This window comes from Pan troglodytes, chromosome 20 (genome assembly GCF_028858775.2).
Source record: "Pan troglodytes isolate AG18354 chromosome 20, NHGRI_mPanTro3-v2.0_pri, whole genome shotgun sequence".
NCBI classification, from domain to species: domain Eukaryota; kingdom Metazoa; phylum Chordata; class Mammalia; order Primates; family Hominidae; genus Pan; species Pan troglodytes.
Window position 1 is genome coordinate 58,032,694 of NC_072418.2, and position 17,376 is coordinate 58,050,069.

A 17,376-nucleotide genomic window follows, 5' to 3' on the forward strand; every position below is an offset into this window, starting at 1 on the left:
AAGTGGAGGTTTTGAACCTGAGTCCAATCCTTCGGATCCTCCTCATGCCTGACCCTTCCTCAAGGAAATCCCTCAGCTTCCACTTCTCCTCACTCCAACTGTGGATTCCTGTCCTCACTTTCCTTCCTGGTCCCCGTCCTCCAGGCTCCCCACCTTCCCTTCCCACCTCTGTACTCTCACATCTGAGTCCCTAAATGCAGGTCATGGATGGAGAAGTCACCTCTCTGCTGTAAGAGTCCCTAAATGCTGGCCATGGATGGAGAAGTCGCCTCTGTCGTAAGAGTCCCTAAATGCAGGTCATGGATGGAGAAGTCACCTCTGCTCTAAAAGTCCCTAAATGCAGGTCATGGATAGAGAGGTCGCCTCTCTGCTGTAAGAGTCTCTAAATGCTAACCATGGATGGAGAAGTCGCCCCTCTGCTATGAGTCACTGAAAGCACATCATGGATGCAGAAGTCAAATAGGGTCTTGGAGAGCAGCTTGGACCCTGTCAAGTCTTCAGATGCAGAATCTGAGGACCAGAGAGGGATAGCAGCTTGCTGAGGTCACACAGCCTTGACAAGGAGCACAGCTGGGTTCCTCCTTCCCATTTGATTCCTACCCCCTTGCCGCCCTCCCTCCTCCAAGACCCCTCATCCTCAAGCCTCCCACCCTTCTCCCGATACTGCATGTGACTGCAGCGGGTTGTGTCCCCTAGAAAGATATGTCCAAGTCCTAACCCCAGATACCTCTGCAGGTGACACTACTTGGAAATAGGGGCTTTGCAGACATACTTAAGGATCTTGAGATGGAATCACCCTGGGTTTAGGGTGGGCCCTAAATCCAATGACCTGTGTCCCTAGAAGGATGCGGACACAGAGGGAGGCTGCCAGTTGAAGACAGTCACATGAAGACGGAGAGACACAGCCACAGGCCGATGGAAGCCAGGGATTCCTGGGAGCCTCCAGAAGCCGAGAGGGCAAGGACGGATTCTTCCCTGGAGCCTCAAGAGGGACCATGGGCCGGAAAACACCCGGATTTTGGACTTTGGGTCTCCAGAACTGCAGGAGAGTCCATTCATCTTGTTTCAAAGCATCTGGCTTGGGGTAATTTGTGACAGCAGCCTCAGGAAACTAACACAAAGACCAAACAGTCCTCTTGGCTCAGTTCTGCACAATCCTCACTTTATCCCCCCGAATCCCCCCACCAGAGGGCCATGGAGGGTCCCACTGGGCACCAGGCCTGGTCCATGGGGAGCGACAAAGAACCTTCTGCTGTCATTAACTGCGATGGTTTATCACAATGATGACCCTCCCCGAGGCCTCTCCTACGGTAACAGCAACATCTACGGTTCCACACCCACAGGGAAAACAGATTCAGAGCAGCAGCAGGGGGCGGGCAGGCTGTGGAGCCGACAGTGAACATGGAGGCAGGCTGGTGGCTGGGAGGACTCCATGTGGGCCTGGCTGAGGAGCCAGGGATCTGGAGTCAGAACCGGGGGAAGGCAGCTGGAACCCAGTAGTGGACTTGGAATTCCGCAAATCGTCCTCAAACGTCTTCAGCCAGAAGCAACGGCGGCAGCAGCGCCTGCAGACAGGCGTCAGGAAGCTTCGCTGCTGAGGGTATTTCTCAGGCTGGGCTGGGCTGGGAGGCCCAGGTCCTTGCAGGAGGAGAGGGCCTGAACACCGGCCCTTCAAGCTCCCTAGTCAGTCAGTCTTGGGCACCGGGCTCCTGAGGGCTGACAGTGTGATGAGGAGCTGGGCAGCATAGTAGGTGGTCATGATCACCAGGCGGGCATGGGGCAGGGGCTGGGCGAAGGTGTCCCAGGCCAGCACACCATCAGAGAGCGTGAAGAGCAGCGCGCCCCAGCCGGCACTCCCGCCCCGGGCCAGGCCGCGCCACAGCATGGCCATCAGGATCAGCCCATAGGCTGCCACCGGAAGGACCATATCTGGCTCGAGGTGCTGGAGCACAAGGCTGAGGTAGGGGCCAGAGGCCAGGATGATGAGCAGCAGCAGGCCGGGCTGCAGGGGAGAGAAGCCGAAGGCCCAGACGTAGAGGAGGTGGGCGGTGGCAAAGGCGGCCATGCCTGGCGGGAGAGGGGTGGGGTACCAGTGAGGAAGGCCCATCCTGGGAATGGCCCCGAGGTCACCCCTCAGGGCCTAAGAGAAGGACCATCCCAGAGCACCAGGCCCTACCCTGGCCGAGCCTCCTTGCAGGTCTCCCCACATGCAGTGTCCATCCTTGCTCTGCTCAGAACCGCCAGGAGGCCCCACCTTCCCTTGGCCTCCAAAGCCCCATGGCCTCCAGCTCACCAGCCACTCTGCGCCAGCCACCCTGGCCTGCTGGGCTACAAGCACCTGACACGTCCCTGCCCCGGAGCCTTTACGCTCGCCCTTCCCCCACACAGGCATACAGCCCTTCAGCTCTGCCCAAATGTGACTTCCTCAGTGAGGCCTTCCTCAGCAACCCTGCTTCAAACTGCAGTACCTCCAGCGGGTCCTCACTGCCCTCTGCGCCACCTCAGCTACTGCCCTAACACCGCCTGCCCCCACCCCTCGCTGGAGCGTGAGCTGCCTCGGTCACGGCTGCGCCCCCCACCGTGCCTTTGACCACTGGAGCTCTCACAGGAGCCCTCTGCACCCAGGCTCCCATCCAAGTGCTGGGGCCTCCCTCACACGGGCATCTGGAAAGCGTCACAGCACCTTCCACTCACCAGGGACGAAGGCTGCCGGCCAGATGAGGCAAGCGTCTCCCACAGCCGAGCACACAAGGGCTCCCTGGAGGAACTGGGTGTAGCCCCCGCTTGGGGACATGACCCACAGGAACCCAGCCAGGCAGAGGACGGGCAGGCACTTGACCAGGGCAGCGAACCAGGACAGCTGGTCCTCGGGAATCCAGAGGCAGAAGTACACGCAGCAGGAGAGGATGAAGGGGCTCAGCCACCTGCAGACATCTGGGCGCTTTGGGGAGTGGGGAGCTACTGAGCCGAAACCCAGCCCAGCCCCCATTCTTGGGACTCAGATCTCATGGCTCCTGTCCCACCCCCACCTGGGACCCCAGCCGTACAGGCTAGACCCATTGAGGGACCAGGCTGCCAGAACCCAGCTTCCCAGGGCCCAACCAACTCAAGGACAGCAGCTCCCAGACCCGCCGGCTGCTGGGGTTCCAGGGCCCTGTCCCCCCAGCCCCAGGCACAGCTCAGAAGGCTCTCACCTGGGCTGAGCAGTGAGTCTTCAGGGTCTGCCCCGCTTTGCCAGCGTCCATGCTGGCCGGATAGCCCCAGAGCCACCTAATCTGGGAGCGAGTGGCTTCAGGGGGTGGAGGGGAGGGCTCATGGTTACACGTTAACCCAAGGAGCGTCCTGTGGACTCTGTGACTGATAACAGGGCCCAGGGAGATGTTGTCCTCACCCTGGGGATGGCCCTGCCTGGCGCCCGCTGATAAAGCACTGTTGGCATTGGGGGTCCCTCTGCCCTAGCCTGCTGGGACATGGCTTCCTCCTCCTATCTGCCTGGGGAGGTTAGGCCCACAAATGCCTGTCCCCTTGTCCTGGGCCCCGACAATCAGAAGAGATGGGGTGCAGAATTCCAACAGCCACCCCATCATGGGAAGCGGGAGAGGGGCTGGCTGGCAGGAGTGCCCCTGGAGGGATGGGAAGGCGAGTCTGTCCTTCACTTGCTGCCCTAGCCGTCTCCCTCCCTGCTCCATGAAACCTTTCCTCATTCTGCTCAACCCCACCAAGCCCTCAGGGGCTCCACCACAAACACTGCTTCGATGGGTGACCAGGAGGGACCACCACGAATGCGGGGAACAAGCACCCTCTCCTGTTAGCTGAGCGAGCCCCCAGGTGACCTCCAAGCCAACTGCCACCCCAGTGAGGACGCTGTCCTCATGGCCCGGTCCACACGCTCCGGTTTCCCAGCGCCGCTCACCGGTGCCACTCGCTGCACACGCAGCCTACACTTCTACCTTCTACCTGAAAGACTCAGACCTACTGGGCGCCAGTGCCCAGCCTCAATGCTGGGCTTGGTTACTGGGGGTAAGCAGGGGCAGGAGCAGGGATTTGAGCCTGTCGGTGGCTTCTATCCTCTGCCCAAGGCCCTGCCCACAGGTGGGGTAGACCTGGCAGGAGCCCTCACAGCCAGTGCCTGGCCCAGCCTGGGGCCTCTGCAGCCACAGGGCTCCCTCTGGCAGGACAGTGTGGGGGCAGACTGGGTCAGGAGCACCCCCAGCCTCTGGGGTGCAGGGATAATAGAGGCTCCCCACCCCGCATCCCAGAACGTAAGGTCTGACCAGCAGAATCGTAAACTGCCTTCCTTTATTTATATTTGCAATATGAAATAGAAGCTCGGCACAAACGCACGCACACTCACACCAGCCTGGGAGGAGGGAGCTGGGGACAAGGCCACTTGGCAACAGGGCTGGGACCTCAGACCCTCAAGGCCCCTGGGGGTGTTGCCGGGGAGGCCCCTGCTCCCCAGAGCCGGACTGGCCTGGTTGAAAGTGCAGGGTCTGGGCAAAGGCACGGCCCCCACTCGGGACCCTCTGGCACCCCCACCCACGCTGGGCCGTCCCCCATGGTGGACCTGAGCTAAAAGGCCGGGTGTGGGCGTGGCCGTCTGCGCTGCAGCGTGGGACAGCTGGGCACGTGGGTGGCAACCTTGGGACCCCTAACACCAGCTCCCGCTGGGACGGAACAGGGAAGGCTGTGCTTTGGAGCCGCCAGCCCAGTTCGGTGTCCTCACTCTCTCTCGCTCTCCTCCCTCTCTCTATATAATATATAATATATGTTTCTCTCTCTCCATTCTCTCTATTTGACTCTCTGTATCTTTATTCTAGGAGGCAACGCTCCAAAACTTCTCTTCTCAGTGCAAATGGGGGTGGGTTGGGCCTGTCTCCCTGGCACCAGCCTCCTGGGGGTCCAGAGGAGAGAATGTGGGGGTGTCAGGGTGATGAGGGCAATGGGGGCCATCGTGGGACCCGCCCTGCCCCCACCCCGGGAGATCCATGGGAGGACGGAAGATTTGGCCGCCGCTGCCGCACCAGGCAGCTATCTGGAAACAGAGGGAGATGTCGTGTGAGGGTCTCGCAGGCCCAGCCCCACCTACCCAGCCCCAGGCTGCAGCCACACTCACTGGGAGCCTGGGGATGCAGGCCCTTCCGGGGCAGAGCCATTGGGTATCGGAGGAGGCGTGAGGGCCTGGGCACTGTCAGGGGAGAGAGGGGATGTGCAGAGGTCACTTCCTGCCCCACCAGTCCCACCCCCACCCCCCCGCCCTGCTGCCCTGGTGCTCACCTCTGGCTTTGGGGAAGCCCCAAGGGCTCTGGGCTCTTCTCCCCTTCTGTGGTCTGGGGGGGCTGGTGGGCCCCGGAGGCTGGGACAGAGGTAGAGGGGTCTCTGGTTGCACTGTGGGTGAAAGGCAGGTGCGGCTGTCAGCGTGGCCCCCACCGTCACCTGCTGACACCCTCACGTCCCACCCGACTGCAGTCGGCTCACTGGGTGTGTGTCTGCCACCTGCCCCATGGGGAGGGGCCTCCCGAGGACGCAGCTGGCTCAGCGTGGAGGGACAGCACAGCCCTGGACAGGAAGACAAGCACCCCTCTTCCCACCTCCTGTCCCTGTGGAGGAGGTACTCCAGGCCGGCTGAGACAGCCCCAAAGGGTCTTCTGCATGCTCTCACCCTCCCAATCCTTCACACCCTCCAACCAGCCTTTCCCAACCTTGGGGCTCAAGGGCCCCAAGCATCCCAGGCTACTAAGAGAAGAACCAGCCTACAGAATGCAAGGGGCTGGGGCACAACATGAGGCTGGGCCTGGGGGTCCTGCAAAGGAGACCTGGAGTAGCTCAGGGACAAGATGAACCCAGAGCCCACCTCACCGAAGAGGAGAAAAGACTTCTCCTGATACTAGGCACCTCGCCTCAGCAAGCCCCACCTCGCTGCTCACCTGTCCGAGGAGCTGGGGGCAGAACGGATCCCGTGGAAGGTGGCCTGAAGGTCCCCGATGCTAACCAAGGCCTGGCAAGGGGCTGTGGGGGATAAGAGATCTCAGCTGCAGCTCCCAGCAAGCTCGGAGCTGGCCAGGCTGCTCTCTCTGCCCAGGGTTGCGGGTGGGCAGGGCAAAGCGGGGCTCACCTGAGGGCTCCGTGACTTTGCTGCCTTCTGTGGCTTCCTGAGGTGCTGAGGGGGGTGTGGGGTCCTGAGACCTGGTAGGCGAGAGAGGCAGCCCAAGGGGGCAGCTAGGGTTAGCACTCGAGCCTATGAGAGGACGGGGACCCCATGGCCACCTCCTGGCCTCGGGATACCAGCACCATTCGGCCCGTTCCATCCGGTTCTCACCTGAGCTGCAGGGCATCACGGGCAGGAGGGCTGGCCAGGCTCTGAGTGGGGAGGCCCTGGGGCACACTGAGGGGCCCCTGTGGGGCTGGAGGCCCAGTGTGCAGCTCTTCCTCCCCGGAGACTCGGGGGCTGGTCGGGGCATCTGTAGGCACTGGGTCAAAGGTGGCTGTCCAGCTGGGGCCTGGGATAGAGGTGGGGGAGCGGGATGGAGGGTGAACCCAGTAGCAGGCAGACAGCCCTGTGTACACCTGACCACACCGCCCATTCATTCACCTGGAGGCTGAGGGCCAGGGCTGGGGTAGGACAGGGGGTTGGCCCCTCCACGGGCTGCACAGCCAATGCCCTCCTCGTCTTCCTCCTCCTCCTCGTCCTCCTCTTCTTCGTCCTCACTGTCTGTGCTGCCTCCACTCCTGCCCCAGAAACCACCTCGTCAGCTAGCTGTGTGGGACAGACCGGCCGACACCCATCCTGTTCCCTGCAGCCCAGGGTCAGCCCAAGGAGAGCGGGCTGGGATGACAGGCAGGTCACAGAAGGGTGCAGGGAGCCTGGGGTGTGACGACACCAGGAGAGGCTGGGAGAGGGAGTTCTGAGCCAACGGCAAGAACACAGGCGGGCAGGGACAGAATGCGGCCGTAAGGAGACCGTCCGTCCCCAGTCATCCGTGGAGGGCAGGCCCTGGGGAAGTGGGCTGAGCCTCAGCCATGGCAACCAGAGCAGACAGACCCACTCACCAGCTCTCAAGCCACCTCCCAGCCGTCACCTCACACGGTCACCACAGTGACAGGCCTTCCCACCAGCAGGCCCACCCTCTGGACAGAGGCTTCACACTACTCTCTCCCTCCAACTAGAAACTCCAAGAAGGCAGAGATGGCTGACTTTTGCCACTGCTGTATCCTCAGCCCTGAGAAACCACCAGGCACCAATAGCTGCTCCAAAAACACTGGCTGAATGTTGACTAACACACACCTGTGAGCATGAAGAAAATCCAAGCAACCTACGTGCTGATCAACCGGGGAAGGGGTTAGCAAAGTAACATTACAACTAAGCTTTAACAACGAGGGCGCACTCTGAAAAACGCCATCATTAGGCGATTGTGCTATTGTGTGAACATTCTAGAGTGCACTTACACACACCTGGATGGTGGCGCCTCCTGTACACCTAGGCTCTGTGGTGTAGCCTATTGTTCCTAGACTACCGACCTATACAGCATGTTACAGTACTGAATACTACAGGCAATTCTAACAATAGCAAATGTTTGTGTATCTAAACATAGGAAAAACACAGCAAAAATAGAGGATTATAATCTCACGGGACCACTGTCATACGTGGTCCATCGCTGATCCAAAGATGCAGTATGGGCCTATATACTATGTCTAAAATGCTGACCCAATATTTTTGTCTTAACAGAGTAACTGACTACTTTAACTGGAAAGTAATATATCTGTATATAGTTAAAAGTAAACTAAAATACTCAACGACTAAGGAGTATAAAGGAAGCCCCTCAACCTAACATAAGGCATCTACAAAACCCCACAACTAACAGCACGCTTACATGGCGAAACGCTGAATGCTTCCCCCTAAGATCAGGAACAAAACAAGGATGCCTGTTCTTGCCACTTCTGTTCAACATTGTACCGGAGGCTAGCCAGGGCAACCAGGCAAGAAAAGGAAATTAAAAGCATCCAGATTTGAAAGGAAGGAAAATGAACTCTATTCACATGACACGATTCTGTACATAGAAAATCCTAAGGAGTCCACTAAAACTATCAGAACTCATAAATTAGTTCAGCAAGGTTGCAGGATGAAAGATCAACATACAAAAACCTATTGTATTTTCATACACTTGTAACAATCTGAAAACAATTTCAAGAAAATTCCATTTACAATAGTAACAGAAAGAAGAAAACAGGAATAAACTTAAAAGAAATACAAAGCCTCATACTCTAAAACCTACGAAACATTGTTGAAAGAAATTTTAAGACCTATATAAAAAGACATCCATGTTCACGTATTAGAAGACGCAAGGTGGCTTCTTGGTTGAAATTGACAAGCTGATCCTAAAATTCATATGGAATCTCAAGAAATCCCAAATAGGGCAAAACAATCTTAAAAAAGAAGAACAAGGTTGGAAAACTAAAACCTCCCATTTTCTTTTTTCTGTGAGATGGAGTTTCGTTCTTGTCACCCAGACTGGAGTGCAATGGTGCGATCTCAGCTCACTGCAACCTCTGCCTGCCAGGTTCAAGCGATATTCCTGCCTCAGCCTCCTGAGTAGCTGGGATTACAGGCACCCGCCACCACAGCCGGCTAATTTTTGTATTTTTAGTAAAGATGGGGTTTCGCCATGTTGGCCAGGCTGGTCTCAAACTCCTGACCTCAGGTGATCCATCCACCTTGGCCTCGCAAAGTGCTGGGATTACAGGTGTGAGCCACCGTGCCCGACAAACCTCCCATTTTCCAAACTTACTATAAAGCAACAGCAACCAGGCCAGTGTGGTACTGGATAAAAACCACACACAGACTGATAGAACAGAACAGAGAGGGAAGAAACAAACTCATACATATGGTCAAATATTTCTTTTTTACACAGGTGCCAAGATGATTCAGTGGAGAAAGGACAGTGTCTTCAACAACTGGTGCAGGGAAAACTGGTTATCTATATGTAAAGGGATGAAGGTGGACCACCTCACATCATATACAAAATTTAGCTCAAAATGAATGGGAAACCATAGAAATAATGCTATAAAACTCTTAGAAGAAAACAAAGGGCTAAGTCAAGATGCTGGATATGGCAGTGACACACTTGTGCACCAACAACATGTGCAAGGGTATTCACAGCGGCTACACTCACAGCGCCTGCACTCACAGCAGCGAGCAACAGGAACCTGCCCAAAGGCCTGTCAACTGCAGAACAAGCAATTCAGCTGCGGCTCATCATGCATGGCACTGCCCCACTGCACGAGAGCCAGGGGCACCCAAACACACAACAGGGAAGGAGCTCACAAGCAGAGTGTTGAGCAACAGAGGTCAGACATAAAAGGAGATGCTGTATGCTATATCAAGTGAAAACAGAGACAAAACTCATCTACAGGGTTAGAAGCCAGGACAACTTTACCCTCAGAAGGGAGGATACTGGCTAACAGAGGGGATGTGGGTACTGGGAAGGTCCTGCTCCTGGGTCTGGGCACTGAGGAAGGATATCCATTGGCCACACACTCAGGATCTGTATGTACACTTGTCTATACGCATGTTACATGTCAATAAAAAGTGAAAACAGCCTAATTCCAAAATCAAAAGTCACGAGTCAAAAACTCAGTTGCGGATGATGACTTAGTGTTCATGCTGTCAAATCTACATGGCATGAACCCATTTCATCACAGCGATTCTGGGGCCGGCCAGTATTAAGAGAAGAAAAAAAACAATGTAACATTTGCACTAAAATCTCATCACAGCCTGATTGGAGAGGGACGTCATCATCTCTCATTTTACTGCAATTAGAGAAAAGAGAAGCTGCCTGGGACCATCTTACCCCCCTTTCTAGGAAAACATGTGTGAGAGCTAACACGAGGAAGTGAAGTGAAGGGATGAAGGAAGGAGACAGGGAGGCGGGAAGAGAGAGACGCACACAGACCAAGCCATACCTCAAGGACCTGCCTATTTTTTCAGCCACAGAGATTATCCCTTTCTTTTCATAACTTAACTCATTTGAATTAGATTTCTTCTTTTTTTTTTTTTTTCTGAGACAGAGTCTCGCTCTGTCGCCCAGGCTGGAGTGTAGTGGCGCAATCTTGGCTCACTGCAAGCTCCGCCTTTCGGGTTCACGCCATTCTCCTGCCTCAGCCTCCCAAGTAGCTGGGACCACAGGTGCCCGCCACCACGCCCGGCAAATTTTTTGTATTTTTAGTAGAGACGGGGTTTCACCATGTTAGCCAGGATGGTCTTGATCTCCTGACCTCATGATCCGCCCGCCTCAGCCTCCCAAAGTGCTGGGATTACAGGCGTGAGCCACCGTGCCTGGCTGATTTTTTTTTTAATTTGTTGATTCTTTTTTTTTTTTTGAGACCAGGTCTCTGTCACCCAGACTGGAGTGCAGTGGTGCGATCTCAACTCACTGCAACCTCCGCCCCCCAGGCTAAAGCAATCCTTCCACCTCAGCCTCTCAAGTAGCTGGGACTACAGGCACACGTCACCACATCCAGGTAATTTTTGTAGAGACAGGGTTTCGCTATGTTGCCCAGGCTAGGTCTCAAACTCCTGAGCTCAAGCGATCCATCCACCTTGGCCTCCTCCCGAAGTGCTGGGATTACAGGCTTGAGCCACTGTGCCCGGCTAATTTGTTGATTTCTTAATGCATCATCTACCCTTTTTTTTGAGACAAGTCTGGCTCTGTTGCCCAGACTAGAGTGCAGTGGTATGATCTCGGCTCACTGCAACCACTGCCTTCCTGGCTCAAGCCATCCTCCCACCTCAACCTCCCGAGTAGCCAGGACTACAGGTGCACACCACCATGCCCATCTAACTTTTGTATTTTTTGTAGAGACAGGACCTCCCTATGTTGCCCAGGGCTGGTCTCAAACTCCTGAGCTCAAGCAATCCATCTGCCCTGGCCTCCCAAAGTACTGGGATTACAGGCACTCAGGGATTACATGAGCCCACCATGCTTGGCCTTGAATTAGATTTCTATCACTCAAAAGTGAAAGTGCCCCCAACTAATACACACACCAATGCAGGTTCCTTATTTTCTTCATTCACTTCAGCCTCAGTCCAAATGTGTTGGGGGACCCCTTGGCCCTGCCGTGTGGTGGAAGCTTGGAGAAGGGAAACTGGAGGGGGACTCACCGGACACCAGGGGGCTGGCCCAGACGGGCCCCCCTGGCCAGCTGGCTGCCCTGCCAGGCGCCATCTTCTCCATCAGACTCCCCTGAGCCCTGGGCCTCTTCCTCGTCCTCCTCTTCCTCATCATCATCAAACTGCTGGATGCGGTCCTTGTAGCATATCTCAAGTAGGTTGGCGTTGGGCTGCAGGGCACAGGGGTGGGAGGATGGGCCACACTGCCCACAGCCCCACGCCCCTCCACCCGCCACAACCAGGGGACAGGGCAGTACTCACGTTCTCATCGTCAGCATTGAGGGAGAAGGTGATGTTGGCTGTCTTGTCAAAAGGTGCGCTAGGAGAGAAGGCAAGGCATGGTGAGAAGGCCCAGCTGGGGGTGGGGGCGGCACAGGACAGGCAAGGCACGGTGAGAAGGCCCAGCTGGGGGTGGGGGCGGCACAGGACAGGCAAGGCACGGTGAGAAGGCCCAGCTGGGGGTGGGGGCGGCACAGGACAGGCAAGGCATGGTGAGAAGGCCCAGCTGGGGGTGGGGGCGGCACAGGACAGGCAAGGCATGGTGAGAAGGCCCAGCTGGGGGTGGGGGCGGCACCGGACAGGCCACATTTCTTTCTTCACTCAACACAGAGCTGACCCTCATTACTTGCAGATTTGGTATCTGCAAATTCACACACAACCCGAACCACTGGTCCTAAGGGGCAACGCATACATGAATATCAACATCTCACATATGATCACTTTAAATCCTTAAAACCACTCATTGAGGTAGGCTGTTTCCCTTGGCTACAGAAGTGAGAAAATGGGGCTCGGAAATGTTAAGTGACTCTCCTCAGGCTCTTCCAAGGACAGGTGCCAGAGAGGGATTCAGATCCATGCCCTTGTCCCCATCCTTGGGGCATCTGGAGGAGGCTGACACTCACACCAGCCAGGCACAAGCAGAATGTGAGGCTACAGCCCAATAAAGCACATCCCCTAACCTCAAGATGTCTACGGTCCGCGGCTGAAATTCTAAATTATGGGAAAAAGAATCACGTCAGAACTTAAACTGTGCCTGCCAGGGCCCCACCTCCCTCACCACGAGGGTGTAGTGATCAGGGTCCACATTCTGTCCCATGTGTTACGGACACTTCAAGGGATCATTTGTCTCAAATTCATGAAAAATTCTGCCACAAAGATCAATGGATAAAGGACAGTTAATTCTTAAAGGACACTAAGTATGTGACAGACATTACTCACGCACTTCATTCTCACAACCACCTTCCAAGGCAAGTGTCCTTAGTCCCTCCTAGACACTGAGAAGCAGCGGAGCAGAGACCACGCTGGGCACACAGTGGGTCTAGGGCAGGGCAGCCCATGTCCCCGTGGCACTGGCAGCCTCAGCTGACCTGGCTTCTGCTACAGGAGCTATGCGGGGCAGCATCTTCAGCCTTGAGATGATCAAACCAGTCATCCACTTTCCATTCCGGAACTCTTTCTGGGTTTAGTTTTGTTCACTTAACTTTTTAACCCCTCTGGAATTTTCTTGGTAGAGGAAAAGCTAACAGTTTCATCCCGAAAGGGGCAGCTGGTGATCCCAATGCCATCTACCAGTCAATCCCTTCATTCTCCTGCCAGGGCGGGGTTTTCTTCTTTTTTTATTTTTATTAAAAAAAGCAGAGATGGTCTCACAATGTTGCCCAGGCTGGGCTGAAATTCCTGAACTCAAGTGATCCTCCTGCCTCGGCCTCCCTAAGTGCTGGGATTAAGATGTGAGCCACTGTGTCCAGCCCAGTTTTCACTTGAGCATCTTCTCCAGGGGTCTCGGCACAGGCCACTGACCCACAAAGACCAACACTCTGCAAGTCTCCATGCTGGGCACAGAAGCAGCAAACACGGGATATCACGTCTGCATCTGAGAGGACCTCTGTCCAGCTGTGGACTAAGCGAGGAACAGCTGACTATCCCTCATCGTGGTGTCCCTCACACTGTGCTGTACAGGGACCCCGGGGCAGCCATGGGCAGCCATCCAGCTCCCACACACTAACCAGCTATGTCCTGGGGCCTCAGTCTCCCTGGCCGTAAATGAGCTCATTGTGGGGAGCAAGACAGAGTCTCGCTCTGTTGCCCAGGCTGGAGTGCAGTGGTACAATCTCGGCTCACTGCAACCTCCGCCTCCCAGGTTCAAGCGATTGTCCTAACTCAGCCTCCCAAGTAGCTGGGACTACAGGCACCTGCCAGCACGCCTGGCTAATTTTTGTATTTTTTAGTAGAGATGGGGTTTCGCCATGTTGGCCAGGCTAGTCTCGAACTCCTGACCTCAGGTGATCTGCCTGCCTCGGCCTCCCAAAGTACTGGGATCACAGGTGTGATCCACTCCGCCCAGCCACTTTTTTCTGACTCCAGAAGCAACAGATGCTTGTGGCAAGAAACTCAGAAAAGTTCATGATCATAACACCCAGAGGTGACTGATATTAAGATGTGGTTGACCCACAAATCAAAACAAGCAGAATTGGTAATTGGAAAAAAAAAGTTTTGTTACCCCAAGGCCTGTGGAGGGGAAAACTGGACCCCCATGTCTGGCAGACTCCTGACCCAGAGGGCATCCACGGAGGTGCAGCTCTGCCCCACAGTCCCTGCGCCAGCACTGCTGGTCCCCACTACCCTGAGCCCCTCCCGCCTGGGACCCCTAAGGCTAGCTCCAGGAGTGGGAGGGACCCGCTCTGTGTCCCCAGCACAGAAGATGTTTGTGCCCCACCCTCACAGCCTGCCCCTCGGAGAGAAGAGACTGCAGAGCTGGAACTCATGTAACAGGAGGCAGACACACGAGGCTGCAGACACACACACAAGGCCATGGCCAACGCGTGCCCAGGAGGGGCCACAGCTGCAGGTTGAGCCCACAGGGCATGTAGGTGCGTGCAGGGGACAGATACAAGTAGGCGCGCCTGCTGCTGCAGAGGCAGGACAGGGCTGTGACCCTGCGCAGGAGACACTCACTTCACACTCTCCTCCTGCTCCCCAAACTCCTCATCATTGAAGCCGAAGTGGTCAATGAAGGCAGAGGTCATGCGCTGCATCTGGAAGTCCATGAAGGCCTGTGGGGGTGCGGAGGTTAGGGCTGGAGGGAGTTGGGCAGGACCCCACTCCAGCATAGCCCAGCACAGCCCCACATAGCCCCACGCCCACCTGCTGCAGCACAGCCTCCTCAGGGAAGTTGAACTCCTTGAGCCGGTCGTCCTCATCGTCACTGGAGGAGTGTAGGTGGTGGGTGTTCACCTGGGGAGAGGAGGGGGCGTCAGGGCCTGCTGGAGCCCCCAGACCAGGGTGGGCGGGCAGCTATCAGTGGCGGTGGGGCGGGGGGAGGCTAAGACTGGCCCAAGAGAGAGAAGCAGCAGGAGGAGTGCAGGAAGAGAAGCTGGGCCTCACCAGGTCCACCATGTTCTTCTTGTTGGTCTCCGCCAGGGGCCCCGATACAAAGGCTTCCCACTGCTCCTGCTGCTCGCTGGGCAGCTCTGCTTAGGTGAGAGGGGTGAAGACGTGAGGCATCTCGGGGCTTCAAGCCCCCCACCTAGCCCTCAGGCCGGCCTGGGGACCCTCACCCTTCAGCAGCTGCCGCAGCTGCTCTGCATTGGGCCCCTTCTCCGTGTTCTGCACCAGGGCGCCGGCCACTCTTGTCAGGTGGCCCATGTAGCCTTTCCGAGGGCCTCCCGCAGACCTGGCAAGAGTGAAGGCCGCGGCTGCAAGACAGGACTGGACCCAGGGATGCCCAGCCCCAGCCCGGCCCCCCACCCAGGCAGCCCCAGCCCCTGGAGACATGAAGGGCAGCAGGTGCTCACTGTACACGGTCGTTCTCCTCCCAGGACGTCAGGATCCGCTCCACCAGGCGGCACTGCTGCAGCAGCTGCGGGAGAGCAGGACAGGATGGCCTGGAGGGGTGGTCTGCACACATGTGGGGAGCTCTGCACTGCAGCAGGGGTCCCTTCCTCAGCAGATGCTTCACCAGGCCCCCGCTCATCCAGAGACAGGGATGGGAAGGAGGGATGGAAGCTGGGGCTTGGGACCCTGGCATCCACCCAAGTCTCTCTGGTCTTTCTACAAAAGAATATGTGGTGCATACACACACACACACACACACACACACGCATGCACTAACGGACACACACATGCTCACACATACATGTTCACATACTCGTGTGCACTCACACACATACATGCTCTCACACACATGCTTGCACGGACACACACGCTCACACACACACTCGTGTGTGCACTCATGCACACTCAGCTGCTCGCAGGTCTGCTCCCGCCCACCCCTAGCTCTTCAGCTCAAGTCAGGAGCCCACTGCTCCCTGCACCTGCATGTTTCATCCGCGTTTCTCCCTGGCCATGCCTCCCACACCCCATCTGGGCGCTGGCACCTAACACTACCCAACAAACACTTGTGGGAGGAAGGAGTGAGGGGTAGGCCTCTGGAGAGGGTGCGCCCACAGGGGATGGGCCCAGGAGGAGGGGGACCAGGGAGTCCCAGCTCACATGTTTCACAACAGGGTTTTGGACGGGCGTCTCAGGGCTGCTGTCGGGAGGTGGCCCCAAGCTCAGCATGGTGCTCACGCATCCCTCTACTTGGGCATGCAGGAAGTTGTTGAAGACATAATGGAAGAAGAGGTCCTATGGGGGGACACAGGATTGGTTCCAGAGAGTCCCCGCCCCAGCCGAGCCCCCAACGCCCGAGCCCCCAGCCGAGCCCCCACCCCAGCCCCTGAACCCTCAGCCCAGTCCCCGCCCCAGCCCCCGAACCCCCAGCCCGGTCCAGTCCCCGCACCAGCATGGTGTTGGGCACGTCCAGTGCCAGGAGCTCGTGCGTCAGGGCTGCATCATTGGCGCTCAGGGCACTGGCCAGGAGCTTGACCACGTGCAGCCGCGTGTTGCCCAGAGGCGGAGCCAGCATGCCCCACGTCATCTGTAGCGGCTCCAGCTGCAGATACAGGGAGGCCTGATTCCCAAGGGCTGCCCTTCCTGCTTCCCCCGCCTCCCCGAGGACCAGAACCCACAGCCCTGACCTTGGGAGGCTCCAGTAGGAGCTGGTGGAAGCAGCTGAGCCGCGGGCGTAGGGCGTGCAAGGCGCCCACACTGGACACAGTGCTTTCCGGGGCCCCCTGGGCCAGGAGCTCCAGCTGCCCATCCACACTGCTGAAGAAGTTGCTCACGGTCACGGACTCGGACCTGCAGCAGGGCAGGGTCGAAGGCGGAGTGAGCCTAGATGGCCTGTGCGCCCACACAGGAGTAGGCACAAGGACCACGTCTGCAGGGTCTGGAGGAAAACGAGGAGCCACACGCCCCCAGCGCCGCTCTCTTCTGAGGCCCTTCAGACAACACCTGGCTGGGGTGGGGAGCCCGCCAGGCGGCAGCATTGGCAGTCCACTGTGAGAGCACGGGTGAGGGGTGGAGGCGGGAAGGCAAACCCAACAGGCTAGCGGCCTGTGTGGTAAGGCAGGGGCACGGGGGCCTGGGGTCCCTCCCAACACAAGCTGCAGCAGTGGCCTCAGCCTCAGTGCCCTCACTTGTCAAAGCAGACAAGAAGATTCCTCCCTCGGCCCCGTACTGTCCACTGTGCAGGGAGCACAGGCAGCCACAGAGCAAGGTGCCACGGGCGGGGATTTCTCTTGGTGGACACCGAGACCCGCCTCTGAGGGGCCGGAAAGCCCCTGGGGATGGGCAGCATGCATGGTCTGTGGCCCGTATCCCTCACCTCGGCCTCCTGGGCTCCAGCAGGGTCAGCAGCACCTGGATCCCACTGACGATGACAGACTGGCTCTGCTCCCCCTCGAACATGTTGCTTAAGAGCTGCTCAATCGTCTCCTGCCTGCGGGGGCAGAGGCAGCGGTCAGGGTGAGGGGCCAGGGGCCCAGGGCTTCCCCAAGTCAGCTCCCGCCAGCCTTAGCCTTGCCCGCACACCCACTTCTCCAGGGTGGCCAGCAGTTGGTCAGGCTCCGGGCTGTCCTGGACTTGGATCATCTGCTCCCGGCTCAGGCGGATGATGTCACACAGGGACTGGGATGCGTTGGAATGTTGCTGGAACGGGGAGAGACAGGTGAGGATCCTGGTCGGGCCACCGGGCCCTCTGCAGCCTGGTGCTGGGAGCCCCTCCCATGAGCTGACCATCCAGGGAAAAATGGTCACCCAGACACAGGGACACGTGTTACGAAGGAGGGGGGCACAGAGGCACCAACTGCTGGAGGGAAGATGGTGGA

General features: G+C 57.4%; 2 protein-coding genes across 7 annotated transcripts in view; both read right to left on the reverse strand.

Annotated features, from left to right (window-relative positions):
• Positions 1-1,141: 1,141 nt before the first annotated feature.
• TMEM86B (transmembrane protein 86B) lies at positions 1,142-3,872 on the reverse strand. The gene is made up of 3 exons (XM_001135069.7): positions 3,195-3,872; positions 2,695-2,941; positions 1,142-2,067 (listed from the first exon to the last, which is right to left on the reverse strand). Exons 1-3 carry the CDS (start codon positions 3,243-3,245, stop codon positions 1,685-1,687), a joined length of 681 nt encoding a protein of 226 aa, XP_001135069.3. The 5' UTR covers positions 3,246-3,872; the 3' UTR covers positions 1,142-1,684.
• A 410-nt stretch (positions 3,873-4,282) lies between these two features.
• PPP6R1 (protein phosphatase 6 regulatory subunit 1) overlaps positions 4,283-17,376 on the reverse strand; it is a 29,336-nt gene continuing 16,242 nt past the window's right edge. For all 6 annotated transcript variants that reach the window (XM_024351668.3, XM_063800850.1, XM_054673173.1 and 3 more), the window contains 19 exons: positions 17,085-17,197; positions 16,875-16,988; positions 16,186-16,348; positions 15,948-16,100; positions 15,659-15,793; positions 14,962-15,026; positions 14,725-14,840; positions 14,552-14,637; positions 14,312-14,401; positions 14,123-14,220; positions 11,429-11,486; positions 11,159-11,337; positions 6,593-6,729; positions 6,320-6,500; positions 6,116-6,186; positions 5,928-6,009; positions 5,278-5,388; positions 5,117-5,188; positions 4,283-5,035 (listed from right to left, as the gene is read on the reverse strand). In XM_024351668.3, the coding sequence (XP_024207436.1) occupies positions 5,032-5,035; positions 5,117-5,188; positions 5,278-5,388; positions 5,928-6,009; positions 6,116-6,186; positions 6,320-6,500; positions 6,593-6,729; positions 11,159-11,337; positions 11,429-11,486; positions 14,123-14,220; positions 14,312-14,401; positions 14,552-14,637; positions 14,725-14,840; positions 14,962-15,026; positions 15,659-15,793; positions 15,948-16,100; positions 16,186-16,348; positions 16,875-16,988; positions 17,085-17,197 (2,028 nt within the window). In that variant the 3' untranslated portion in view covers positions 4,283-5,031. The remainder of the gene's footprint in view (positions 5,036-5,116; positions 5,189-5,277; positions 5,389-5,927; positions 6,010-6,115; positions 6,187-6,319; positions 6,501-6,592; positions 6,730-11,158; positions 11,338-11,428; positions 11,487-14,122; positions 14,221-14,311; positions 14,402-14,551; positions 14,638-14,724; positions 14,841-14,961; positions 15,027-15,658; positions 15,794-15,947; positions 16,101-16,185; positions 16,349-16,874; positions 16,989-17,084; positions 17,198-17,376) is intronic.